The 26,943-nt window shown below is 49.6% G+C and overlaps 1 protein-coding gene across 1 annotated transcript; it reads right to left on the reverse strand.

Annotated features, from left to right (window-relative positions):
* Positions 1-821: 821 nt before the first annotated feature.
* On the reverse strand, positions 822-26,316 carry ANAPC1 (anaphase promoting complex subunit 1). Its single transcript, XM_032104353.1, has 47 exons — positions 25,991-26,316; positions 25,044-25,205; positions 24,838-24,889; positions 24,163-24,272; positions 23,908-23,990; positions 22,997-23,070; positions 22,616-22,761; positions 21,767-21,987; positions 20,989-21,198; positions 20,597-20,692; positions 20,262-20,352; positions 20,107-20,172; positions 19,817-19,954; positions 19,347-19,487; positions 19,050-19,110; positions 18,574-18,761; positions 18,097-18,171; positions 17,410-17,675; positions 17,107-17,198; positions 16,656-16,804; positions 15,581-15,659; positions 15,466-15,502; positions 15,305-15,375; positions 15,012-15,190; positions 12,859-13,085; positions 11,562-11,680; positions 10,854-11,125; positions 10,079-10,313; positions 9,265-9,356; positions 8,990-9,124; positions 8,786-8,868; positions 8,590-8,668; positions 8,248-8,322; positions 7,694-7,770; positions 7,411-7,501; positions 7,267-7,320; positions 6,805-6,998; positions 6,499-6,585; positions 5,980-6,097; positions 5,160-5,237; positions 4,837-4,904; positions 3,732-3,870; positions 3,084-3,170; positions 2,529-2,624; positions 2,167-2,365; positions 1,576-1,710; positions 822-1,103 (listed from the first exon to the last, which is right to left on the reverse strand). Exons 1-47 carry the CDS (start codon positions 26,201-26,203, stop codon positions 988-990), a joined length of 5,856 nt encoding a protein of 1,951 aa, XP_031960244.1. The 5' UTR covers positions 26,204-26,316; the 3' UTR covers positions 822-987.
* Between the last annotated feature and the right edge of the window lie 627 nt (positions 26,317-26,943).

A 26,943-nucleotide genomic window follows, 5' to 3' on the forward strand; every position in this document is an offset into this window, starting at 1 on the left:
ATGCTTCCCATTTCCCCAGTTTAGAAGGAAAGAACTTCCCTGAGCTGCACCCACCTCCCAGGGCAACATCCAGGATCGCCCCACGAGATCTCCTGGCTCCTGTGATTTCCCATCTGTTCATGGATTCATTGAATTCACATAAAGAAGGTGCTTGTGGAGTAGGTTTGTTAGATTAATTAAACTAATTAAAACATCCCTACGAAATCAGAGCAGCTTCTGAACAGCTTAAAAAAAGGGGGTGAGGGTTGGAAGTTTGTCACGGGCTCTCCCTCCCTCAGGACACCTCAAGCAACTGGAAAACCTCAGTGAATACACAGTACATTTGTTCTTTTTTATAGGAATCGGGTTTGTATAATTTTTCTGCTTTTGCTCTCTTTTTAGTCACTCCTGGTTGTCCTCCTCCCTCCACTTGGTGCTTTGGAAAATCCTTGAGGATTTGGGAAAAAACAGGGAGAAATTGGCATAAATCCCACACAAAATGGTTACATTTGGAACCAGAACAAGCAGAATCCAAGCCTTTGGCTCTGGCTGATAATCCCTCAACCTCTGGCTGCTTTTTTTGGAGTAATTCCACCTCTTTGGTGACAAATTAAGGATCTGGTCTGCCCAGAACCAACAGGGAATGAACCCTGGCTCCAAGTTCATCCATGGGGATACAGGAGGATGAAGTGAGCACAAAGTGTTTAAATCAGGAATTATCCCCATTGTCTGGAAACAAGATCCACCACAAGCAAAGGAGTTCTAAACCCAAGGAAAAGCACCATTCCCAGCCAAAGTCTTCCCCAAATTCCCCACAAAAAGCACACATTTGCAAACAAGCCTTCGTTACAAAAGTAAATTTATTATGACCTCACTTTTATAGCTCTTTTGGTTTTTAATTCCTTGTAACAATTTATAAATAACTCCTGGTCGTGGTTGCCACAGCTGGGGTCGAGTCTGGTGTTTGGGAAGGTACAAAAGAAGGAGATTCTGGGAAGTTTGGTGGGACTAGAGCACCATGGCCTGGGGGTTCCCGAGGAGCAGCGGAGCCAGGCGCAGGAGCGCCCGCACCGGCACATGCAGCCTCCGCAGCTTCAGCAGCAGTTCCGAGAAGTTCCTGCTCCCTAAAAACATCCAAAGCAAAGGAAGAAGGTGTAAAAATGAGGGAAGATTTGCTCAAAATTAGAGGGAGAAGCTCCCAGGAGCTCTGGAGGTGTCATCCCATGGATCCGTTTGCCGTGTGCTGGTCGGAAAGTGAAGTTTTGTACGAGATCCCAAATCTGGGATCTCAAATGCCAGGAAGAAGAGGAACACCCAGAAGAGAGGTGTGTAACAGGCAACTGGAATCTTCCAAGCCCAGACAGAGGAATCTGTGGCTGGCACAGGATTCCTGGGACAGGCCCCAGATCCCTCATGGATGTGGTGACATTCCCACCCCCAGCCTAAGCAAGGAACAGCTCCCCAAATGAAGGTCGAGCTGCCTTTCTTTTCCCTCAGAAATCTCAGGACCGGTGTATTCCCAGGCTGCTGGAGGGCAAGGAAAAGCTGCCCAGTGAAAGGATGCAGGATTTCCCCAAATCCCAATCCCAGACTCACCTTCCAAGCCTCCAGCTGCCAGCTGCCCCGGCGTGGGCACGGAGTGGTAAATCAGGAAGCACGCCAGCATGCTCAGCTGGGATTCCTCTGGAGCCTGCCCGCTCAGGTAGGAATGCAGGGAAACATCCCCTCCGGCTGCAAGGCACAAGGAATATCCTTGGTGACATTTGGGAAGCAGGATTTGCACAGATAAATCCCACTGGAAGTCTCCATTCCCCACAGAAGGTGGGCTGGGAGGTTGCTCTCCAACCTCCTTCCTTCTGCCATGGCCACCCTGCTGTGGTCACTGCTCACTTTTGCTCCCAGAAAATTCTCCCTGTGCAAGATGAGGAAGGAATTTTCACCTTCCCTGCTAAAGACCTCCCACCATTTCAGGCAAACAATTCTCCAGGGAATGTTCCACACCAGACTGAAAACGAGTTGGTTTGTGCCAATGCCTTCCCTTCCCTCATCAGTTTTCCATAAAATCAACCTGGATCATCAAGACGAGAACCAGGTGAGCAACAGGGGATGGAATGAGATGGGCTTTAAGGTCCCTTCCAAAACCATTCCAGGATTCCAACAGTGGATTGGATTGAAATTCCTCCCTACCCTGAAGCCACTGATCCAAGGTGTTATCTATGGTGCACTTCATCACTGGCAGGAATTCCGAGTTCATGAAGAGCCCTCGGGTTGGATTCCTGCTCATCCTCTCCTGGTGGCTCCGGGAGCTGAAGAATTCCAGCACCAGCTTGATCTGCCACAGCTCAAAGGTCTCGGACATCTCCCGCCTTTCCAGCCTCCTCACAGCCTGGCAGCGGGGAGAGCAGGAATTGGAGCAGGAATGAAACATGGAGGAAGTGACTCCTCAAGCCCTGCCCTCCCTCCTCTGAAAAAGCACATGGAATGGCCACTCTTTGCTCCCCAAGAAGCGGGAAAAAGCGTTGCTTCCAACAGGAACACGAGTCTCCGACCTGATCGATGGCGATGTACGTGGGCAGCATCTCCGGATTCTCCTGGGTCACGCACTCGTAAAGGATGGAGGAGAAAAGATCCAGGATTTCCTGTTTCTGAGGAAAGACAGGTGTCAGGCACAATTTATTCCAGCTTCCTGCCTCCATTAAAGGTAATCCATGCAGTGGCTTCACAGGAATTTGGGATAACTAATGATACCACCCGACTTCTTCCTTGGGATCATTACACTGGGTTTTACATCCTCCCTTAACAAATTTTTGAAGAAATAATAAATAATAAGTAATAAATAATAAATAATAAAACACCTTCCATGATTTCTCCTAAATGGTTCAGGGCTCTCTGGATTTGTTAAACACATTCCTCAAGGAATGGGACAAAAAATCCCAATACCAAAGCAACAGGAACCAGAGGATCACCCTTGTGTTACCCAGCATCCTGCTGGATATTCCCTGTTCCCGCTGCCTGCAGGGCTGAATTCTGCTCTGGGGTTTAACACAGGTTTTCCTTACTTTTTATCCATGGTATAACTGTTGGTCCATGCCAACACTTCCTACCTGGCCCATGTTCACAGTCGGTTTGCAAAAATAATCGGCGAAGGAAAAGAGAGCAGGATCAGAAGTGAAAGCGGAAATTGCTTCCGGCTGGAAAAAAAGGGATTAAAACATATTCCTAAAATGAACTTACTGGGTTTGAGCACAAAGATAACAACAAGTGATTTCCAAAGTGCCCAGAACATGAGGGAGAAGACTGGAACCCACGCCAAAGGTTGGAATCCATGATCTAAAGCTTGGACTCCATGATCTCCAAGTTGGATTTAAAGATCTAAAGGTTGGACTCAATCCAAAGGTTGGACTCCATGATCCCAAAGTTGGATTCAATCGTCTAAAAGTTGAATTCAATGATCTAAAAGTTGGATTCGATGATCTCAAGGCTGGATTCCATAATCCAAAGGTTGGATTCAACAACCTAAAACTTGGAATCAATGATCTAAAGGTTTGACTCGATCTCAAGGCTGGACTCCATGACCCTGGAGGGCTTTTCCAACCTAAATGGCTCCATGAGCAAGCACTTCATGGGCAGGACGTGTCCAACACTTGTGTCTGCCCACAGCAGATGCACCTACACACGGCTGTCCCATGCAAGCCACCAGAATTCCCTCCCTCAGCAGCATTCCCAGCAGGAAGCCATCCCGGGAGCGCTACCTTGAATGCCCGCGCTTCGGAGTTGCGGTGGGTGACGGTCTGTGCCAGGAGGCTGCGCCAGCCCATGGGATCCTCCTTGTACGAGAGCTGCCCAGCTCGGAGCTTCACGTACAGGATGCCACCCTTGGAAAGGATCGACCTGGAATGGCACGACAGGGCCCATTTACAGAACGGGTTCAAACAGAGGAAATTCAGGTTGGATATTGGGGAGAAATTGTTCCCTGTGAGGGTGGGGAGACCCTGGCACAGGTTGCCCAGAGAAGCTGTGGCTGCCCCTGGATCCCTGGAAGTGTCCAAGGCCAGGTTGGACGGGGCTTGGAGCAACCTGGGACAGTGGAAGGTGTCCCTGCCCATGGCAGGGGGTGGAATGGGATGATCCTTAAATCCCTTCCAACCCAAAGCATGCTGTGCTAATGGATTGTGGTTAATTTAATCCTTCCAATTGACAAGAGGGTGATGGATCAATGACTGGACTCATTATCTTGGAGGTCTTTTCCAGCCTAAATGATTCTGGGATTGATCAATGGCAATTAAATGACCAAAAAGCACCACACTGCTGAGCAAAGACGCAGCTGGTTCCTCCCCCCCCTTAACTGGGGAGTGCAAAGATGAGAATGATCCCTCCCCCCCACCCCCCAGATCCTGTGTTCCGGTAAAATCTCTGGTTCCCACAGCTGCCCCCCACGTTTCGAGTGTGTCACGAGGGCGGGCGGCACTTTGTGACACGGGGTGACACGAGAAAGCGAGCATTTCACAGGGCAGTAACAGTCCCCAACAGTCTGGGAAACGTGACATCACCACCACTCAAAACCAAACCAAAACCATGAGTTGTAGCTGCTCTCTGGTGCCTCTATCCCGCTGCCAATCTCTGTGGGTTTTACTATCCGGTTTTCCCCGGACCCTGTTTTGTTGCATGAATTATTCACCTCAATGGGTGAAACCCAACTCTGCAGTTTCTTTCCTCCCCCCTAAAGTGCTGTCAGATGCACAACAGTGACTTGATGAAACCCAGGTTTCTTTCTGAGCTGTGGGAGGGTTTAAAAAAACCCATGAAATACGATTACTACGAGGTCATGATTCAGTTGAGCATTAAAAAAACACTTACTGGAGATGAGTCGTTCCCTTGCTTAAATCTATTAATAATTCCCAGTACCGTGGGCCCTTCACTCTGATCTGTCAATAGAAACATTTTTATTACTAAATATAACCAGAATCATTGCATTAAGAGGTTTCCACTGTTTTGTTCTGGGCTGTTTTATAGTGTTTCCCACCCAGAAAATTCAGGAGGAGGTGTGTGTGTCTCACGGTGAAATTTCTCAACAACGTTGTCCAGAGTCAGGCTAAAGAATCAAAAATCATCAAATCTCAGCTCTTGAGATCTGTGACCCAAAGTCCAGGTGATTTTCCATTAAAACAGATTTCCTTTACCTGCTTCAGCAGGTGGAGCTCTGGGAGAAGCGTGGGTGCCATCAGCTCCTCGGTGGCCTCCCCGTACCACTGCGTGCCCTGCAAAATGCCACGGGAGCCACGGGTTAGGAAAGCTCATTTCCATGGGAAAAGCAAGGAGAAGGGCATCTTGTGGGGAACAACTGCTCTGGCAGCAGGCAGGGGGTTCTGTTCCCAGCTAAACACAGGACTCATGTCAGGAAACATGGATTTCCCAAGCTGTATTTCCCATGGATGGATGGAGGATCAACACCTAACGGTGGGCAAGGCTGACAAGGGAAAGTTTGGGAAGCAAGCTCTAATGGGAACACGGAGAACTCTGTGCCAGAACCACAGAGCCACACCTCTTCCCCCTAGAAATCCCAACAACTCTTTCCTGAGCATCCTCCTTCTCATGTATAAAATAAATCCCACAGAAAGGACTCTTCCCTGAAGGACACCTGATGGAAGCACCAAGGAGAAACGCCAAGTTGCTCATCTCAGAATTAGGAGAAGGCTTGGAAAACACAAATGGCCACCTCTGTGCCTTTGGAAGTTCTTTTGAGAGGAGGAGGACTTGGAAGGGAGCCAGGACACCCTTCCTTGCTTGTTTGAAGGCTCAGGTGACTCTCCCTGTCCTCCCTTCTGCTCTCCAGGTGCCACCAAGGTTGAGCCCAACCCTTCACTTATTCGTGCAGAATTCACCTCGTCCCCACCACAACTTGAAACCAAACCCAAGACTGGAGGCCACCCCAACAAAAACTGGGATAAATCCGAGTGTTTGGTCATCCCACAGCGCCTCAGGGCCTCCCAGCCACGTTACCTTGTAGGTGACCTCGATGAGGGCGTAGCAGGGGGTGTTGGAATCCACGTCCACGGGAGTGAGGAGCCTTGGCTCGGCCGCCAGCACGTACAGGTGACGCAGAGCCTGCAGGTGGTACCTGGGGTGGGAACCAGGGGCTCAGCACGGGCTGGGAATGATCCCAGACCCCCAGCTCCCCACCCAAATACAGCTCGTGTAGCCATGGTATTGATTAGTTAACAGAGCAGGGCTTAATGGAGCAGAACCAAAAGTGATTAAGGGTCACAAATGGACAGATCTTCCATGAAAATCTTTCCAGCTGAGCAAACTGGAGCAGCCACATCACAGGAGCACAGCAGAGCTGGTGTTTCCTCACTGACCCTACCATCAGAGATCCCTACCACTGGCACTTATTTCTTGTTTCCCACGCTGTTTTTAATGGAGAACCTCCAAAAACTGATTTTTGGTAAAAATCCATCATCAGTCTTTTGTAAGCAGATGGTTCAGCTGAAGGAAATGGGATCCCCATGAAAGCCTTACCGATTGTCCGTGCTGTGAACAGGGAAGTGAGGGTACAGAGCACAGAGGAGAGCAGCAATGGACGAATTGGAAGTGCTCAGGGAGTATCTGTAGGAAAAAAGCAACATTATCCTTCAGTTTTCCTTCTAAATAACACAGGAGGCCAAAATATTTTGGTGGGATGAGGAAAGGAATTTCCAAAAGAGTACAAAGACAACAAGACCTTCTTTTCCAACAGGAGACACCTTTATGCATCCATGTGGTATTAAAAAAAGGGGAAATGGAGGAAATCAGGGCTGAGATCTGCCTTTGGAAAGGGCCAGTTACCTTCCTCCTCCCAGGAAGAGGAGCCCCAAAGCCATGTGGTGAGCCAGGTGGAAGCCGTAGTTCATCTCTCCCCCGGTCTTCTTGTGCATGAATCGGCAAAGCTGGAGCACTTTGAGGTTCCCAGAGCCAGCCATGACCATGGCCAGGGCCAGGAGCAGGACACTCAGGCACGTTTCCAGGTTATAGTGACCTGTCTTCAAGCACAACAGAGAGGTTCCATCACAATTCCATGGCCAACAGCACATTCCAGGCAGCATGATCCACCACTTTGTACCTTGGAGCTTGAATTCCCCGGAAGGAGGGAGAATCAGCAAAGTCCTACAAATGATTCCCAGCCCTGTCACATCCTATAAATTGTGTGTAATCTAGGAAATTAAAAGGGCTGGGTCTCTTCCCATTGAGGTTTTGCTGAGGGTCACGCAAAGCCATCTTTTTGCTGGAAGAAAACTTGGAAAAACTTACTATGGACGCTGTCGGAGCTGACAAACACTTCAGGAAATCCGTGGCATATTTGTACTGGAAAGAAAAGATGGATACGGATATGGATCCAAAAGGTAAGTGACAGCTCCCTGGGAATTGAAGGGAATAAAATAACCCCCCTCTTACCAGGCACTGAAATGCTGCCAGGTTTTCCGACCCGGCAAAGCGAAATCCCAGGGATAAACACGCTCCGGCGATGATGTAGACGTGAGCTTGCCTAAGGAACAACATAAACAGGAAATGACTAAATGTTCCTCTTCTCCTCATCTGAATACACAGCACAAACTCCTTTATCCTTTAAAAACAAAAGGGAAGACTCATCCTTTATAGAAGGATATCCCATGTAACAAAACTCTCTTTTACGGGACAGTGACATTCCCTAGGAGGAGATTTTTGGGATGTTACTCACGCCAGCGTTTCCAAGCTGAGGTCTTCAGAGGAAGGCAGCTCTGTTGCATGAAGAGAGATAATGTTCTCTCTTATGATCTACAAAAAGCAGGAAAGGAAAACGAATCCAAGGAAAACTGATGATTAATTGAAACTCTGGCCATCAAGAGTTCGTAAGTGATACCAGACAGGTCTAAGACCATCAGCATCCTGGAGTTCTCATAGGTATTGAGCTCATTTGGCCTTAAAAATTCCATACAGTATCTTGGAATATCACTGATCTCACTATTGGGAAGTTATTCCTGGTGCTCAACACCTGGCAACGCAGGGAAAATAAATCCCTTCCTTTCCCTGGCATCATTTTGTGTCTGGAACAATCCCAACCCTCCTCAATCCTCTCCTTTCCAGCCCCCGGTGCTCCTAAAATCCAGGGATCCCATGGAACAGTCACCCTTGTCAGGTTCCTGCTCATTTCCTCGTGCTCCTCACGTGACTACGGAAATGCCCACACGGAGAACAATCCAGGGAGGTGTAAAATTGGGAAGCAAACACACCACACCATAAACAAACACCTACTTGAGGCACGTTGCTGTTGACCCACTTGGAATTGGGCAGGATGTCATCCCACAAAATCAGGCATCGAGCCAAGGTCTGAAACAAGGGAGAAAACCGAACCGTGAGGAAGAAAATTTATCTATGGAATTGGGAAAAGCTGTAAAAATGCACATAAATGTGTCTTCCAACTATTTCTCCATAAATTCTATCTCTGTGACAGGAAGGTGACATACCACAAGGAGAAACTGTTGGAAGGGGTGAGTTTGGCTGGGAAGCAAAGGATTCTGGATGATGGGCATGTTGGGCTGGAATTCCAAAACATCATGTAAATAGACTGAGGAATGAACCCAAGGAAAATCTTACCCTCAGCAACAGGAATTCTGGCTTGACAAAGTCCAGCAAATACATAGTATCTGGTGCTTTGAGCCAGTCAGCAATGGATCTGCAGGGAAAGGCAAAGGAAAAGGGTTTTCCAGGTCACATTCCAGCAATTCCAAACCTCAGCAGAGCCAACACCAGGGCAGTTGAACCCTGCAGGAATTCCCAGGCCAATCAATACCTGTTGTTGGTCTTCAGGTAGATCATGGCAAGTGCAAGGGTGGCACCTGGACATGTCACATCCACGTTGATGGTGTCTCCTTCCTGGGAAAACACAGGGAACACCTCCTACAGGTTCACTCGGAAGGGAACCCGTCTCCAAAGTCATGGAGACACCTCCCAGGCTTCCAACTTAAATGAGCCAGAGCTGGCACCACGCACGCACCTTGATTTGGTAACTGGGAGATTTGTGCTTCTCCCTGTGCATTCCTGCCTGGAATCTCCTGTGTCCCCCCACCATGTACTGGTAGAGCTGCTCGGGAACGTTGAGGTCCGACATCCCAATCAGGTTACTGCCATGCTAAGGAACAGAAGGAAGGAAAAGCATGGAAGCGCCTTCCTCTAGGAGAAAAACCCACAGGCAGCTGGGAGCCAAGGATGGACCAGCTCTTGGAATGCCATCCCAATGGATAATGAGCCTCCTAATTGCGGCTGACTTACCCCAAGGCACACCATTCCCAAGGCCAGTCCTGATGCCAGGGAATAGGACTCTCTGTCCGTGCAGTATTCCATTTCTGGGCCGGGGGGACGCCCTGGAGAAACCAAAGCAGCAAAATTCACCTTTGGAAATTCCAGCTTATTGATTAGTTCCTAATGAAAGGAGAAAAAAATATCCCTCCCTCCTTAGGGAAGTCCTCAGTGGAACTGGCAGTTCATCCATCCACTCCCAAATGGCAACTCCCTCCTGAATGTTATGGGTGGAATTCAGAGCCAGGGTGAAAATGCCAGGTTTAACTGAGGATACTTTAAGATCCTGAACCAACCCAAATGCTGTTGCTAAAAAAGGATTGCACATATCCAATTTCCAGAAACACAACAATTCCAAGCCTTAAAATTTATCCCATTCCCCGTTTAACAGACCACACAGTCTCCAAGTAAAATTCCATACAAACAGGAATAAAAGCTGTTATAAATTAATTCAGAATGAGAGCACAAGTGAGATCATAAATCTGCTGTTCACAATCAGCTCTTAAGGCCTAGTGGTTAAAAACCCTCAGAATTCCAAACAGGGGAATTCAGGACACCAAAGTTCCAGGTGGAAGAAGTGGGGACAGCAATGATGCTGCTACGTTTCTTCTCCTAAATCCAGGGATTTTCCTTTTTAGGCTGCACAAGCTCCCAGGAGGGACCACGAGGTTTGGAAAATGAGAGGACAACGTTGTGCTGGGAGGCGCCAGTGTTATGACTCCCAAATCGCTGGAGCACACGGCGACCATCCCAGCCCTCACCCCGTTCTTCCAGCGTCGGCACCCACCTATCTCAGCCAGCAGCACCTCGGCAGTGTGCCTGTGGGCAGTGCCCTGGTAGACCAGGCCTATCCCGACCACGGCAGCCACCTGGACATTGTGGGGGACATCCAGCTCGGTGGAGGTGGGCGGCAGCAGGGCAGGGATGTGGATGCTCAGCAGGCGGGTGATGGCCATGTCCATGGTGCCCAGCTTGGCGGCGGAGACGCCGAGCAGGAGCCCGATACTCGTCATCTCGTGGCCCTGGGCAAGGGGACGAGGAGCAGTGAGGCACATCCAGGAATGGGAAAAAGCCCTGTCCCAGTGATCCAGTCACCTATGCCAACGAGCCGTGCGCAGGGTGGAAGGATCTGGTGGTAAAACTGCTGGAATCTTTGAGCGGAAATGAAGTCTCCTCATTTGGCGGAATTCCAGAATATTTAGGGTTGGAAGGGACCTCTGGAGACCATCCAGTCCATCCCCACTGCTCACTCAGAGCAGGTGACACAGGAATGTGTCCATGTGGGTTTGGAATTTCTCCAGAGACTCCATGCCCTCCCTGGGCAGCTGTTCCAATGCTCCACCACTTCCATGGAAAGAAGTCCTTCCTCACATTGAGGAAGGATCCTTCCAACCCAAACCATGCACCACCCAAACCACAACAAAGCAACTCAGGCATTCTCCCACACCACGAAACTTCCATTGCAATGGTTCAAAGAAACCTTTTGGTTTTTTATTCCTTGTTTTGCTTAAAGAATCCAATCCCACCGGGATCTGGCTCTTGGATGTGCCAGAAGGCCTCACCTTTGTTAGGTAGTCGTGGATGTTGAGGGTGGCCAGCTTGGTGAGGTGCCCGTTGAGGCCCAGCGCCATGAGGAACCCCGCGTATTCATTGGCCAGCTCGGCGATTTTTGGCTTGTTGTAGACGATCCAGGCGGAGTCGATCTGGGAAGCAGGAGCGATCTTCAGGCCGGCGGCCACCCCGTTGTGGAAGCTGGCCCAGCAGGCCATGTTGGGGGGGACGTCGATGTTCCCGCTGTTCAGATCCACGGTGGTGTTCCTGGGAGGAGCACGGCCTGCCATGGGAGAGGGGATAACAGCAGTCGGGAAAAGCCAAGCTCTTCACCCAGTGCCAAGTGAGGGAACAGCCCCAACCCAAGAGTCTTCAGGAATGGCAGGACAGCCTTTTGCGGGATCTCCATCCTGTATGGCCCCAGCACTGGCCAGTTTAGGCCATTTTTCCACTTGTCTCTCCTTCTGCACCTGATAAAAGGTCTCGGTGTTTGATAACACCAGCCCTGACCATTCCAGAAGGATCTCCCACCATTTCAGGTGGCACGTTCAAAACCCAAAGGAGCTGCTTCCTCACAAAACCCACACTTGAGCCGTGAAATTCTTGGTGGAGAAGATGCTACAAAAATTACAGCAAGTTCAGGAAAAAATGGGATAACAACTGGAAGAAAGCCCATCCTGCTATGGGATGGACTGGGGAGGAACCCCTGACCAACGTACCAGTGAGGTTCAGCTTAGGGATGGGCAGCTGCTCCGTTGGCACCGGATGGTAGGAGAACAGGGTGAACATCCCTCGTCCAACTGGGAGAGCCATGGTTCGCTGGCACAGCTGCAGCAACCTGGTGGGGAGGTGAATCCAAAACCACACGGAAAGTTTTCCCAAATATAAACAATCTACAGATAAACAGGCACTGGACGGAACAATTTTTCCCTGATTGTGACTCTTCCCTTCTCCTTTTGAACCAAATCTTTGGTCCTTACAAGGTTCACCTCCAAGATACCTTTCAGCTGTCGGAACCTGGCACTATTTTCCCCTTAAAGCTGGGTCAATAAATCCATTCCACGGACGCTTCCCGGCCGTGTCGGAAGCGAGGTGAGAGGAGAAAGCCAAGCAAAGGTGGTTGCCCTGTGGGATCCTGCTATGAGTGGTGATAACACCGAGTACAGAGTTGATAAGGTGCTTCCAAGAATGCCGATCACAGTTCTCTACGATTTAGTCTGGAAACACTTTCTAGACTCGTTAGATTACTCAGCTCCCTAGGTCGGACTCAGAGCATTTCGCATGCTAATGGTGTTCTCAATTCTTTTTGTTTTCATCTGGCTTTTAAAGAGGAGATTTTTAACTCCCCAAAAAGTGAATAAAGAATGAGGATGGAGACAATCAAGGCCACTGGGCACAGGAGGTTTGAAAGGAGACAGGGATGGGACAGTAAATGCGCTTTCTGTGCAATTCCAAGGTCCCCTGACTGAAGACCAGCCTATCACAAAGGGTTCTCCAGCTTTAGCCAGGGGATGGATGATTTAGTCTCTACAGAGTAGGTCCTGCTTATAATTTACATTTTTTGGGCAGAAAAAAGAGTTACAAAGTCCCTTCAATCCCAACGGACCTCAGTGTGCTCTTTGGGGTTCACACTAAGTGTCCTTCCCAAGAGCGACCAACTCCAGCACAGCAGAGCTTCGATATCCACAGAGCTCCAAAGACTTGGATTATGATTTTTTTAAAAATTAGATTCTGAGCGACCAAAACTATTCCCATGACCTTTCAGCTGAATGCAGTACTGGGAAATAAACAGAGCTGGAAATGGACAGAGTTCCAAGGCCACACTGAATGGGGCTTGGAGCACCTTGGGCTAGCGGAAGGTGTCCATGGCCATGGCAGAGGTTGGAATGAGATGGGCTTTAAGGTCCTTCCAACCCAACTCAACTCAACCCAACCCATCCCATCCCATCCCAACTCAACCGAACTCATCACAACCCATCCCAACTCAACCCATTCCATGCTTCCATGATTCCTTACCTATTTTCCTTCTCCTCGATGTACTCGTGGTCACTGGCTTCTGGCATCTGCACCACGTTGACCCGGACGGGCCGGGCGCTCTGGAGGAGCCTCCGCACCTCCTGCACCCTCAGGTCCTCGCTCCAGATCAGGGACATCACCTCCTCGTTCATGTCGTTCATGCCATCCTCGTCCTCCTCCGACTCAGCTGCCGACGGAATATCTGAGGACAGCACCGTGCCCACGGACTGCATGGGAAAGGGAGAAGGCAATTCCAGGGGGGAAAACTGTCAGGAAGTAGCAGCATCACATCCTGAACTCACCCAGCACAATGACGGGTCTGTACACAGAAGGGATGGACACACCGATGGGAGTGTCACAACATTCCCATGCTCCTTACAGGAATTTACAGGCCTGGAGGATTTCCAGGCATGGAAATCAAGTACTTTTGCACATCCAAATAGGATAAATAACCAAAGACAAGAGGAGATGACACCTCAGATACAGTGAGGAGGTGATGTGTGATGTAGCGCTTGTCTTTTCAAAACCCTCCCTTGTTTCAGAGCAGTCATAGGAAAGGGCTTTCCTTTCCCTGCCTACTCCATCAGCCCAGTTTGTGATTATTCCAGTTTGTGATTAGCCCAGTTTGTGACCAGCCCACCCAGAGCTGCTGTTCTGCAGATTCTGCTCCAAACCCTGCGTTATTTTTCAAAGCGTCCATATTTTCACACATCAGTTTGGATTCCCTCCACAACCACCTCGGAAAAGCAAGTTACTCATTAAAACAGCCTGCACAGCAGAAAATCCCAAAATTCCTCACTATCAGACAACTTGGGGTTCACCACAGCACCAGAGTGGTTTTGGAACTTCCACACATGACCAGAAAAGCACCAAACCTTAAGAGCGCTCTTGGAAAACCCTTTTTCCATGCAAGATTTATGAAAGGCCCTCCTAAAACTCTGCTCTCCTGTTTATCCACAACACACCAGTGATCAGAGGACCCAAAGGGAACAGATCTTCTTGTGGTTCTCTGGGAACACGTGGCCCCAGGAAGGCAAGTAAATGAAGAGCTGATGAATGAAACCAAATTTCTTCTGGTAAATCCACGCTCAATCTCAACATGCAACTGCACCACCCAGAGCAGCAGCGTCCGTTCTGAAACAGGAAACTCCACCCTGCCCTCCTGAGAAATGACAAACAATTTGGGGTTTGAAGCTCACTTTGGCCTTTTAAGGTCACATTGATTCGAGGCATTGTTATAAAGTCAGTGATAAAATCAATTTTATCATCATTTTTGACGATTCGTGAGGGTTTCGGTTGGGCACAGCTTTCACCAGCAGCAAACAAAAAGGATTTTTCATGTGGTGGCACGTGGGGTTTGACCTGGAGTTAATTAACCTTTCTGCTAAATTAATTACAGTTTTGGTATGCAGTTAGTCATAAAGCCTTTGTTATAGAAAAGTGGAATAATTTTAATATCCCTCCAAAGTTGAGACAGGAAAAAAACCAAGATGTACTTGAGACTCCAAATCCCAATTCCTGACTTTGGAAAAGGCTCCAGTCTTCTGCCATGAAGGGGTTTTATGGCAGCCTTAAGAAGATTTTTGGCTTCCAACAAAGGACACTTCAGTGAGACGCAATTCCTTGAGATGCTGGTGATTGCCACCATCAGAAGGAAATGTTGGAAGAGGAAAAACACCACACTTGTTTTTAAATCATTTTACCCCAGGATATAAATAATTAAAACTCTTTTTTGGAAAAAAAAAAATATGGCAAGTATGGCAAGTGTATTTCCAAATCCAGCTCTTCCAGAGGAAAGGGAGATGCCAGCCATTCCAACACAAGGAGCCACTGGCAAATATCCACTTCCTTTTCTTTCTGCTATGGTTTGCTGGCAGAGCCTCTGGAGAAAGTACCAATGGAAGGGAGGAGGAGGAATCCAACAGCTCTGGAGGCAAAACTTCTGCCTAAATTTAAAAATTTGATTTCTCTTGAGTTTTCCCACCTATCCATGATCATCCATCCCTGCTGCATGTTGGTTTTCACACCCAAACCCTCGTGCATGTAAACTCTCCGTTTTGTCGCCCTCAATTTGGGAATTAAGCCGGAAATTCCCGAGCCGGGCGCTCTGCCTAAACTCTGGGATTGGGAAATCCCTTTGTGGCCATACTCACGGATTTCCCCTTCTGCAGGCTCCCTTCCCAGGCCTGTTTGGACAAATCCTGGCGGCCGATGAGGAGGCAAACGGCTTCCGGCCAGTCCGAGGCTGGCTGCTCCCGGCACTGGTAGATGGCGTCTCGGATGGGAAGGGCCACGCCGAAGGGAAGAGATTCCAGATCCCTCAAGGTGAAACCTTAAAATTAAGGAGGGAAAAAAACCCCCAAAAAGTGTTAACAGTGCCAGACGAAGAGTGTTTCCTGTTATCCAAGCACAAGGTTATTTGGGAACGTTGTTGTTCCGCTCTTACCAACACTGGTCATCCAAAGGACCAGTTTTTCAGCCAGGCTGGAAACAGAAGTGCTGGATTTGAAACTGCACCTGGAAAATTAAGGAGAAGCCAATAAAAGCTCATCCAGAAGTCAGCAGAAAGTCACCAATTCAATAAAGCAACACCAAAAGCCTCCATACCGATTGTCATCCTGGTCCATCTGCTGCTTCCGTTGGCCTAGGAAAGACAAGGCTGTGTTAATTCCATGTTTTCCAAGCTCGAGGCACTCCCAGGATGGAGTCAAAACATCCTTACCTGATGTGATCTTGTACAAATAATGGGAGGCTTCGTTCAGCACGGTGCTCTCGTCCCCAAGGATATAGAGAGCCACGCTCTGGGGAGGAGAGACACCAAAAAAAGTCATTTCGGGCCTGATATTCCTTTCCTTCCCAGAAAAGCAGGCAGGAAATAACTGGAATACAAGCTCAGCAACGGAAGCGGGGGGGTGGGTTTATTGTGAATGACACTGAAACAACTGACCAACAACAAACTTGTAGGCTTTACATCTTGGGGGGAAAAATTCCACCCTGCAACAACGAACTGAATTTTCACTAATTTCTCCAGAGGTAAAAAGGTAAGTCTCTTCCCAATGGAAAAACATGTTCCCAGTTATCCTTCCTGTGCTCCTCACATTCCATTTCCCCTGCAGGGCACACACATTGTTTATAGACACCCTTCTCCACTCGGTTTCCTCCACATCTTGGATGTTTTGTGAAGGTTCCAAAAGAAAAGCTATTTGGTCCAGCCAGAAAAATCCAAGGAATGAGTCACCCTATTTTGATAATTCTGGGAAAAATCCCATCCAAGTAAAACGATTTTGTGGGTTTTATGAAGATCTTTCAGCTCTGAGCTCTGCAGGCAGAGGGAGGAGGAAAATAGAGCCTCTTCTCCCAGTTTTTCTCCTCAGACACCACAGGCTCAACACCTCTGCTCCCAGCTGGAAGGGGTTTTCCATCAATGAGTGAGGAAGTGATGCTGTCCAGGGAATACCATCAGTGCTTCCAGCCACTCACAGGACTCAATATTGATGGTGGTGGGGTATGCTCAAGGAGAAACTGGGGAATTCTCACTCCCAAAATACAGATATCTCCAGGTTCCGTTCTTATTTTGCACAAACCACAGACAAACACAGAAGCAGTGAAGCTGCTCAGCTCCAATACCTCCTTCCCACCTGGGAAATGCACCCAGTAGATTCCACCCTCTGTTATTTCACCTTCCTTTAGGGATGTTTCGCTTCCAGGACATTCAGCAGCTGGAGCAAACCCTGCCCACAGGGCAGCGCTGACAGAACAAGGCATGGCCCCTGTATTCCCCGTCCCCCAGTACTCACCAGTACCACCAGCTTGCTCCTTTCACAGATCCCTGGTAAGTAGGGATAAGGCTGCACTCCCTCTCCCTTCAGGCAGGAACTCAGCCACTGGAAGATACTTGGAGGCTCAGCAGAAAAAAAGGTGGGACGGAGCATGAAACCTGTTTGGACTTAACATGAACAGCAAAGACCATGAGTTCAGGGAAAAGGCACAAGAATTCCTCACCATTCCCAAAGAAAACCCTCCAGTACTTCCTTTGACAACAAAAATTCCAGCATTTCCCCCCAAAATGTTCCAGGTCCCTCCTGTCAGATGGGATTTTGTGACAGGAATGAAAACTCGAGGCATCTATTTAAGGAAGGAAAACTATCTCAAAAGGAATAAGCAGGGATTAATCCTCCAGAAGGAGGGGAATGTTAAAAACAAAGGGAATATCCACAAATCACAGAATATCCAAAGATTTAAACTCACCCTGGTCGATTATGCAGGTCTGCCTGGAGGTTTTGACAAGAGCTGGGTAGTCCCTGTAGTAATAATCTATGTAAGCTTCCAGTTTTAAATCCCTGGAATGACAGAGAGGGGAGTCACAGACTGGGAAAAAACCATTCCAACTTCCTGGATGCCACCTCCGGGCAGTGGGTGCTACTGGGGAAGAATTTGGAACCATAGAAAAAAATAGGGAAGGTTTTAAACATTCCTTTTCTTCAAATACAGGGCAAGCTGTCTCCAATTTGGGCAATCCCATCCAAAGGAATGATTTTCCAGTGGGAATACCTGGCCAGCTGAACCAGGAGAACCACGAGGGAGCGGAGCCCTTCTCCCATCAGACTGTTCAGTTTGAGCTCCTCGTAGATGAGGTGGAGAACAAAGAAAATGGCAGGAATGTGGGCGAAAAGGAGCATGGAGGAATCCAAGCTGAGGCTCTGGGGAAAGTCATCCTTGGAAGCTGCAACTTCCAGAGGGTCCAGGCGCAGAGCTTTGGCAACGGGATGAGACTCGAAATTCCTGTGGTAGTCAGAGCTCAGGAGATATTCCCAGTCCTAGAGCAAAGAAACAGGGAAGAGAGGCAGAGGATCCATGGGGAATGTAACTTCCAGAGAAGTAATTCCAAAGCACTGTTACAGAGGAATCTTTTCCCTAAAAACCAATCCAAATGTAACTGTTGGATGGAAAATGTGCTGCACAAACCCTGCAAACCACAGGGATTCAATGATTAAGGTGCATCCTCCCCGTAAAGGAATCAAAGCCTTCATTCCTTAATCCATCCTAATTCTCTCTGGAAGTGGGAATCCTGACAAACGTCACACGGTGCAGCTTTGGAAAAGAAAACTTTTCTATCCCAAAGGTTTGTCAGGTGAAATTCCACACTCATGAGGGTGTTTCCTCTGGTTTGCCTTAAAAAACCAATCCCAAACAGCTCCTCCTGCCTGTTATTTTTTAGGAAAAAGCCCATTTTTTTACCTCGTCTGACCCTGTTTCTGACGGCCTTGCCTTCTTTGGAGCAATGACTGGGGAGAGTGACCCTTCAAAATCGAGCTGCAAGAAATAAAAGAAAAAGAAATAAAAACAAAAGAAATAAATAGAAAAAGGAAATCAAATAAAAGCAGCTCAGGAGTGAAATTCCCCAGGTTTCCTGAGTGAATCACAACATCTAAATTCAAACCAAGTAGGACATGATGTGGCTTGAGGTGCTTTTAGATTTGCTGAAAAAACCCCAGAAATCCAAAATCCTCTTTAAGGAACAACAGTCTGGGTTGTGAGCTGTGTTTAAACTCAGAATCAATTTAATATGGATGAGATGAACCAAATTCAATGCATTGGTGTCAGGTGTGAGCTGCAGCCAAACCTTCATCATTTATTCTTATAATAAATGACTCTCATGACAAACACAGAGCGAAACAGGCCTGAAAACTGGAAGTGAAGAATGAATTTGCTCACATTCCGTGTCCAGCAGAGCCTCTCGGTGTTGTAACCCATCATGTTCATGAGACAGGTGACAAATAAATTCCACTCTGAGTGGTAGCTGGGCCCTCCCGGGGCGTTGTAGGCATTGTACCACTTCACCAACATCTGCACAGCTGTTTCCTTGGGCAGGATGGCTTTGACCCCCTGCAGGCATCTTTTCACTGTTGGGAAAGAAGGGAATCATCCATCAGCTCTGCTCTCCTGGGATTTGCTCCATCAGCAGTGGAAGTCTCCACAGATTCCTCTCGTTGGACTGCGTTTAACTCTAAATAAAGCCACAAAACTCCGACAGCTCTTCCTTGAGTTGAGCACAAATCCTCTGATTTGGAAGAAAAATCAGGAAAAAAATTCCTTTTTTTTTGCTCATTACTGAAGCCACTCATGTCTGAACTGGCATCGCAGCCCTTCCCCAAGCCAAGCAAAAGCCACCTAAAGCTTTGGAATCCTACCTAATTCCGAGGTGGCGATTTCAGGAATACTGATCCGAACCATGGTGTTATTGCTGAGCTCCTGGAAAATCCAACAAAAGTGGAGATAAATCAGGAAATGCATCAAGTGTGGCCAGAGCCCTTTTCTATCAACTCAGAACTCCTTAGTGGATGAAGATATTTCCAAATCCTGGCTGTTTGCTGCACTAAGATGTGGAATTCAGGAGGCAGCTCTGTGAAACACTGGAAGTCTGGGAATTATCTTGAAATAATCTTTGTTACCAAAAGCATTGCCCCACACGACAGGGAAATACCTACTAAAGTTACTCTGTTGTGGACAGGATCCCTCAGAGCTTGGATGAAAGTCCCGAGCTGCTGGAAAGTGCAGTCCTCAACGTAGGGGGAGTCGTGGAGCTTGGAAGAATCCCTTAATTCCGGAACTGGTGACAAAATTACACTCTGAAATGTGGGGAAAAGGACTGGTTAGAGTTCAAACTGCACTGGAATTCAGGATTAAAGTGGGTCTGAGCAAAGAACAGCTAAAATTGTTGGGTTTGAAGTACTAACAAGAATCTTGGAAACAACTGTCAATCCTTCCAATCCCTGCCTTGGAAGTTTTATGGCAAACGTAAGTAAATAAACAGGGCAGCACCACAGAAATCGTCTTTAAACACAATTTATTATGGGGATTTACAGGACAAGAAGGAGAGATTCAACTCCAAAAGATACCTTGGAAGATAAAAAACCACCAATCACTCCAACAAAAGGAATATTTCCTTATTTCTTACCTCTTCCAGGGGCCCCAGGTGCTTGTTCAAAGGCTTGGATGGAGTACTGACGCTGTCCAAGGGAGTGCTTGGCCGAGGCATTTGGTTGGACATTGTCAGGGATGGAGCAGGAAGCCCGGGAATAAAAACCTTCCCCACCTTTTTGGTGGAAAAGGGAAACAAAAAGTTAAGCTTTTCTCTGAAAATAACCCCCCATTAAAGTATTTAATTGCTCCATTAATGCCATGGATGCTTCAGAACTCCCTCTACAGCACTGCACATAAATTAGGGATGGAACAGGCGTTGCTTACCCGAACCACTCCGGAATAAAGCACCAGATTCCCACTGCCTTCCAGAACCAGCAGAGTGTCAATGCCCTGGAACAACCAAGCAGCACATTTAGCTCCTTGTGTTTAACTCAGGAGGCACCAGCTGGGTGACAAGGACATGCCACAGGTAACAGTACCTCCACCGGAGCCGCGTCCTTTGCCGGAATACTGGTGACAGATCCAAAGATCAGCTGGGATTTATCGTTGCTCTCTTGGAATTTTACACACCTAGGGATTAAAGAGAACAACAGGAAACATAAAGGGCTTGTCCTGGGTGTTGTTACAGAAAGAAAACACAAAATCCCAACAGGGCAGTGAATTTTTTTGGTGGGTTTTGTGGTTCTTTCCTCCTTCTCCCCGCTTTACCCAAACGTTTAATTTTCTAGTTAATTAAAACCTCTGATGTACTTCCTGCTGGGAATTCCTGGAGCGCTCCTCCTGGTTGACCTGTCCCCAGGGTGGGAATGCTCACCTCAGCTGGAGCTGGGATTCCACTAAAAAGCACAGGAATTTCTGCCCACAAAGGTCGGTGGAAATGAACACTTTGGATGCCTGGGAATTCTTCTCTCTGGAAAAGAGACACAAGGACCAGGTTAGAATCTGCTTTGCTTTGGAGACTTCATTAAACCATGCAGAAATCCTGGAATAACACACCAGGGAAAAACGCTCCAAGTGCCCAATTCTCTGGAAGGGAGCCAGGCACTTAGGGAGCATCATTTCCCAAAAAAATCAGGGCGTGCAAGCCCAGGAATCGACTCCAAGGTGGCTCCATTTGCAGAAAAACCACTCAAATAAGCTGGGATTTCACTTTATTTCCCACTTCCCACAATGGAAACTCCTTCCATCCCAGGAAAAGCACCTGACCTCATGTTTGGGACTGTTTCTGTCCACAGGTGGTCGATGCAGAGCTCGGGAACGATCGGCTCTGTCTCCGGCACGAGGAAGGAGTCGTTGGAAGCGGAACTCGGGGAATGGGTAACGCTGGGTCTCCTTGGGGACTGGGCACTGCTGGAGAAGCTGAACCTCTGCACTCCAGAGAAGGAATGGACTCCCAGGGCTGGGGAATGGGAGCGGCTGCAGGCAGAGACAGGATATGGATGAGATCTTCAAACTCAGGGAAAGATCAGACATTGCTACAGCTGAAAAGTGCATCTCCAAAATCAGGGAGCTCATCCGCTGACTTTAAAACCCAAGCAAACCCACCCTAAACCAGGAACTAGCTCACTGCTGATTTCCTTTAGTTTTCCAGCACAGGAAAACAATTCTCCACTTATTTTCCAGGCATCTCTGTCCGAATCCAATAGAAGAGATTTCAAAAGGATTTCAGATGGTCCATTCCATCAAAAATCCCCCCCAACCTCTTCCCTCTAATTTCTTTAGAGAAGCCACCCCAAAACACTCCTGGCACTCAAACTTCCAGCAGACATTCCTTGATCCATGACAGAGCAGCCTCCTTGGCTCTGGCACAGGGATTATCTTCCTGTGCTGGTGGGATAACAGCATAGGAAGGGCATTCCAAGAGGAATTTCAGGTGCTGCTGCAACACAAGAGGCACCTGAGCCTTGGATGGAAAGACAGAGAGCAAAACGTGTCCACGGTATCCCAAAGCTCCCACCCTTTGGGATTTGCTGTGAGTGCCCACCTCAAAGCAGCCATGTTGGAGATGGTGGGAGAGCGGGATTGCAGGTTGGGAGAGGAGCCGGATCTGCTCTGGCTGTGGATGGACGAGTAGTTCTGGAAAGGGGAGCCCCCAGGGGAGTCTCCTTTGGAGAGGCTCCGGAGATGAGCGGTCAGGGAGCTGCTCGTGGCCACGTGCTGGGGGGTGCCCCCCTGCTCTGGGAATTTCAGCACCAGGCTCTGCTCCTGGGAGGAAAACCAACGGTATGTGGGCATGGACAGCCAGGGATTGCCTTTTCCAGCAGCTTTTCCCAGCGGTTACGTGTTACAAATTCATGCTCAGTCTATGAGTTATTCCCACCAACCCTGCTCGCCCACTCCCACACAAACTGCTCCAAGGCTTTCCACAAAACCACAGGATTTGGTTGGAAGGGACCTTAAAGCCCAGCCAGTCCCACCCCCTGCCATGGGAACACCTTCCCCTATCCCAGGTTGCTCCAAGCCTTCTCCAACGTGGCCTGGAAAACTTCCCCAGGTATGGGGCAGCCAGAGCTCCTCTGGGAGAACAGTGCCAGGGCCTCCCCACCCTCACTGTCAAAGCTTTCATGGCACTAAGTTACTTCCCGCTTTTCCTAAACTTTCTGGTCCAATGTATGGAATAACATGGGAATAACAGAATCCATCACCATCACATGATCTCCCTGCTCCAGCCAAATCCATGGAAAAAACTACTTAAAAACCAAAAGAACCAGCCCCAACAGACATCTTATAAATGAAACAGATCCCGAATGCCGGGCGCTCCTAACACACGTAAGGGCACGGAAATGCACACGGCTGTTTTCCAGGGATTTTTATTCCCCAAGGGCATGGGTACCTCTGGCTTGACTCTCCTCAGGGCCCAGACTGTGTGTAAGCTCTGCACAGTGTCGTAGGTCATCACAATGGAAGGGTCAGCGCTGAGGAACACGATCCTCAGCGTGTGGTCAGCCACGTACTGCACCCGGGACGATCCAAACACGCCTGGAAAACACGGATTCATTCCCGAGGATCAGCTCCAGAACAATACTAGGAGCATTTCCCGTACTCTCTTCCTTCCACAGTCTGGGTTTCTCCCCTGAGCAGCTTCCCTGTTCGTGCAGTAGCTCTAACTGCATCCTTGGAAGTGATTCTTCCCAGATTTTTTGATGCAGGGAATGCTCCAGGGACATGCTGGGATTTGCTGCCACCCTGAGGACTCCCGTGACATCCAACCTACCTCCGGACTTCCAGACCAGAGGGGTGATCTCATCCAAGGGGTGCAGCATGCTGAACATTGTCGGCAAAGGCTCCCTAGGGAAAAGCCAGACAAGTCAGAGCCTGGAATGTGACAGCAGGGACATAGATTCCATCTCCAGAAGCTTGTTGGATTGACTGAGTAGACTGAACTTTTCAGGACCTCTGTTCCTAATCCCAGCTCTTCTGAGGACCAGAGAATCCCAAGGGAAAACCCAAAAGAGTGGATTAAAGCTGCTTATCAGTGCATTGTCCAACTGCTTCCTTTGGGATCCACAGAGGGCTTCCACAGGGGCTGGGATCCTCACCCAGTAGGGGCTGGGATCCTCAGCCAAGAGAGAATGGGATTCCCAGCCAACAGGGAATGGGATCCTGCAGCTGAGAGAAAATGTCTCGATGACAATCCCTCAGTGACTCTCCCAGTTGTTCATCCCACCCTGGAACCAAATCCCAGGACAAACCTTAATGGAATCAGGCTGGTGACAGCCATGCTGTGGCTATCCCCAGACCCTATTCCCAAGCCCAGCACTCCCAAACAGTTCCTAACGCTCAGCTTTGAGTGTGCTCACTCAGAGTCACTGGGATGGGATACAAAGGCTGGAAGAATCACATCAATAAAATCCCAGACTGGTCTGGGTAGGAAGGGACCTTAAAATGATCCCATTCCACCCCCTGCCATGGGCAGGGACACTTCCACTATCCCAGGTTGCTCCAAGCCCCATCCAAGCTGTCCTGGAACACTTCCAGGGATGGGCAAACCACAACTTCCTCCTTTTCCACCCGATTTCACCTTTTCCTATCACAAACACACGGATCTTTCACCACTGCCCTCCAGCCCCTCCGCTCCTTATTAGATTATCCAACAGGAAACCACCCAAATCCCCCATCCCCTACCTGGGTGGGCTTGGAGGCACCTCGTGGGAAGAACTGCTGCGCTCAAATAACAACCCATATTTGGTTGGCCAGACATTTGCAACCTATGAAAAAATTAGGGATTTATAGGGGGGGAAAAACCAACCACGAGCTGTATTGATTACATTTGAGGGTTTTATAGGAAAATAAGATGTTCAGGCTTTTAATGGCGAGCTGGGGAATGTAAATGTGTACAGAAACATTGCATTTGTGGACAAAAAGCAAGGCAGGAGTTACCTGGAAAGGCAGAGCAGCAATGTAATCCTTCCCCTCCATGCTGTGCACGTTGATGCAGGAATTCTGCAAAATGCAGATACATTTCTCCACTATTTCCTCACTCCCTGAAACTGGAAAGGGAAAGGAAGGAAAAGAACAATTATACAGTGAAGCTTCTCTGTTTCAGACATCCCTAATACACAAAAGGTAAATTCTGACATATCAAGTCTTGGTGAATGAGCTCCTGGTGAGTGTCCAGAGAAGGGAATGGAGCTGGGAAGGGGCTGGAAAACAAGGAATGGCTAAGGAAACTCAGCCTGGAGCAAAGGGGGCTCAGGGGGGACCTTGTGGCTCTGCAGGACTCCCTGACAGGAGGGGGCAGCCGGGGGGTGTTGGGCTCTGCTCCCAGGGAACAGGGACGGGAGGAGAGGATACAGCCCCGAGTTGCACCAGGGAATGCTCAGGCTGCATATCAGGAAAATCTCCTCCCCAAAAGGGTGTCCAGCCCCGACACAGGCACAGGGATATAAAAGCCACGTGGATGTGGCACTTGGGGATGTGGTTTTGTGGTGGCCTTGGCAACAGTTGTACTTGTGGTCTCGGAGGACTTTTCCAACCTAAACAATTCCACGATTCCAAGCCAAGGGAGCTGAGCTCTGATCATTTGCCCAGCAGCACAGGAGGCAGGACACTCACCATCAGCTTTTTCTGATTTTTCCTGGGGGATAGTGAAGTCACACCACAAGGCCTGAAACCCAACACAGCGTCATTAATTCTCCAACGAGAGCTGATGCTCCCACACAACACCACCTTCCCGTGTTCTCCAAGCTAACCCCACCCCAAAACACCGTCTGGAAAAGGTCTGTGGACCCCCTCAGTGCCCCTTTCCCACATTTCTGTACCTGCAGGACGGGGCTGTCGACGGTGAACGCCTTGTACACGGAGGACGCTTGGCTTCTGCTGCCCTTGCTCCAGATGACCACGTTGCTGGCCACGTACAGCTCCTCGTCGTAGTCCACCTCTTCCCCAACATCACTGATGCCTTTCCTCAGCTGCCAGCTTTCCTGAAAAACAGGGGTTTCTTCAGGAGAAGCCACAAGACCCGCAGGTGTGATGAATTTGGCCTGTTACAAGGTGCTGGCCCAGAGAAGCTGTGGCTGCCCCTGGATCCCTGGCAGTGTCCAAGGCCAGGCTGGACTGGGCTTGGAGCAACCTGGGATAGTGGAAGGTGTCCCTGCCCATGGCAAGGACTGGAATGAGATGATCCGTAAGATCCCTTCCAACTCAAAACACCCTGGCATTCCACGGTAAAGGACAATCATGATCCATTCAGATTTATTTCAACGGAAGCCAGGGAGGAAAGGGGAAAGGAGACCCTTTGCAGAGTTCTGAGATTCAGAGTGAACCTCCTTGCTCCCTAAACTCATTCTCAGAGAGGAGTTGGGATATGGCTGGATCCAATCTTAGGCTCAATCTCCATCAGAACAGGGGGTGTTGACCTGGAGAAGAGAAGGCTCCAGGGAGACCTTAGAGCCTGAAGGGGCTCCAGGAGAGCTGGAGAGGAACTTGGACACGAGTCTGGAGTGACAGGACAAGGAGGAACGGCTCCCCACTGCCAGAGGGCAGGGTTGGATGGGATATCGGGAAGGAATTCTTCCCTGTGAGGGTGGGGAGGCCCTGGCACAGGTTTCCCCGTTCCTGGAAGTCAAAGCCAGGCTGGAGGAGGCTTGGAGCAACCTGGTCTGGTGGAAGCTGTCCCAGCCCCCGGCGGCGGGCGGGAACCGGATGGGCTTTAAGTTGCCTTCCCTCCCAACCCCCCTGGATTCCCTCGGCTCAGGAAGACTCGTACCCGGTGCCGGTCGTGGATGGTGACCTCTTGGAGGGAGCCCACGAGCCCTGCGGCGCCGTCGGAGGAGCAGAGCTCCGGCGCGGGCTGGAGCCGCCGCAGCTGCAGGCTCAGGGCGCTCGGGTGCCGCCGGCTCTGCTCGCGGCCCCGCGGCGCGAACTCCTGCAGGTCGCCGGCCGCAATCATCGTCGCCCTCTCGTCACAGTGGTCCGACATGGGGCCCCGATATCCACATTATTTCCGCGACGCTCCGGCGGCTCCCGCGGGCACCGGGACGCGCGGGGAGCGGCACCGGCGGCCCCTCACGCGGGCGCGGCCATCTTGGCGCTCCCGCCCTGCCCCGCGCGCGCCGGCGCCGCCATGGCCGCGCCTCACGGGGGCCCGCGGCGCTCCCGCGGGAGTCCTGCTCCTCCCGGCGTATCCCGGGGGGAATCCAGCGCCTCCCGGCATGTCCTGAGAGGAAACTCGCCCCCAAAATGCGGTTTTAGTGCCGCAGACACACCGAGCGCTGGCACGGCGGTGCCGGGCGGCAGTGGTTGGTGACTGCTGTCCTCCCGTGGTGACTTCCGTCATGGATCGCCCAGCACCCAGCCTGGGGCTGTCCTCGACTCTCTTTAAACTGACGGAGAGTACGTTTAGATGGGATATTGGGATGGAATCGTTCCCTGGGAGGGTGGGGAGGCCCTGGCACAGGTTGCCCAGAGAAGCTGTGTCTACCCCATCCCTGGATGTGTTCCCGGCCAGGTTGGAGCAACCTGGGATAGTGGAAGGTGTCCCTGCCCATGGCAAGGAGCTGGATCGTGTTTAAGGTCCCTTCCCACCCAGATCTTCCCGGGATTCCATGATAAAGAACAATCAGAATCCACTTAGAGTGATTTTTATGGAAGCCAGGGTAAAAGGATGGAAAAGGGAGGAAAAGGTGAGGGAGCCCCTTTGTGGAGTCATGAGATTCAGAA

Source organism: Corvus moneduloides, chromosome 3 (genome assembly GCF_009650955.1).
Source record: "Corvus moneduloides isolate bCorMon1 chromosome 3, bCorMon1.pri, whole genome shotgun sequence".
In the NCBI taxonomy this organism is placed as follows: Eukaryota; Metazoa; Chordata; class Aves; order Passeriformes; family Corvidae; genus Corvus; species Corvus moneduloides.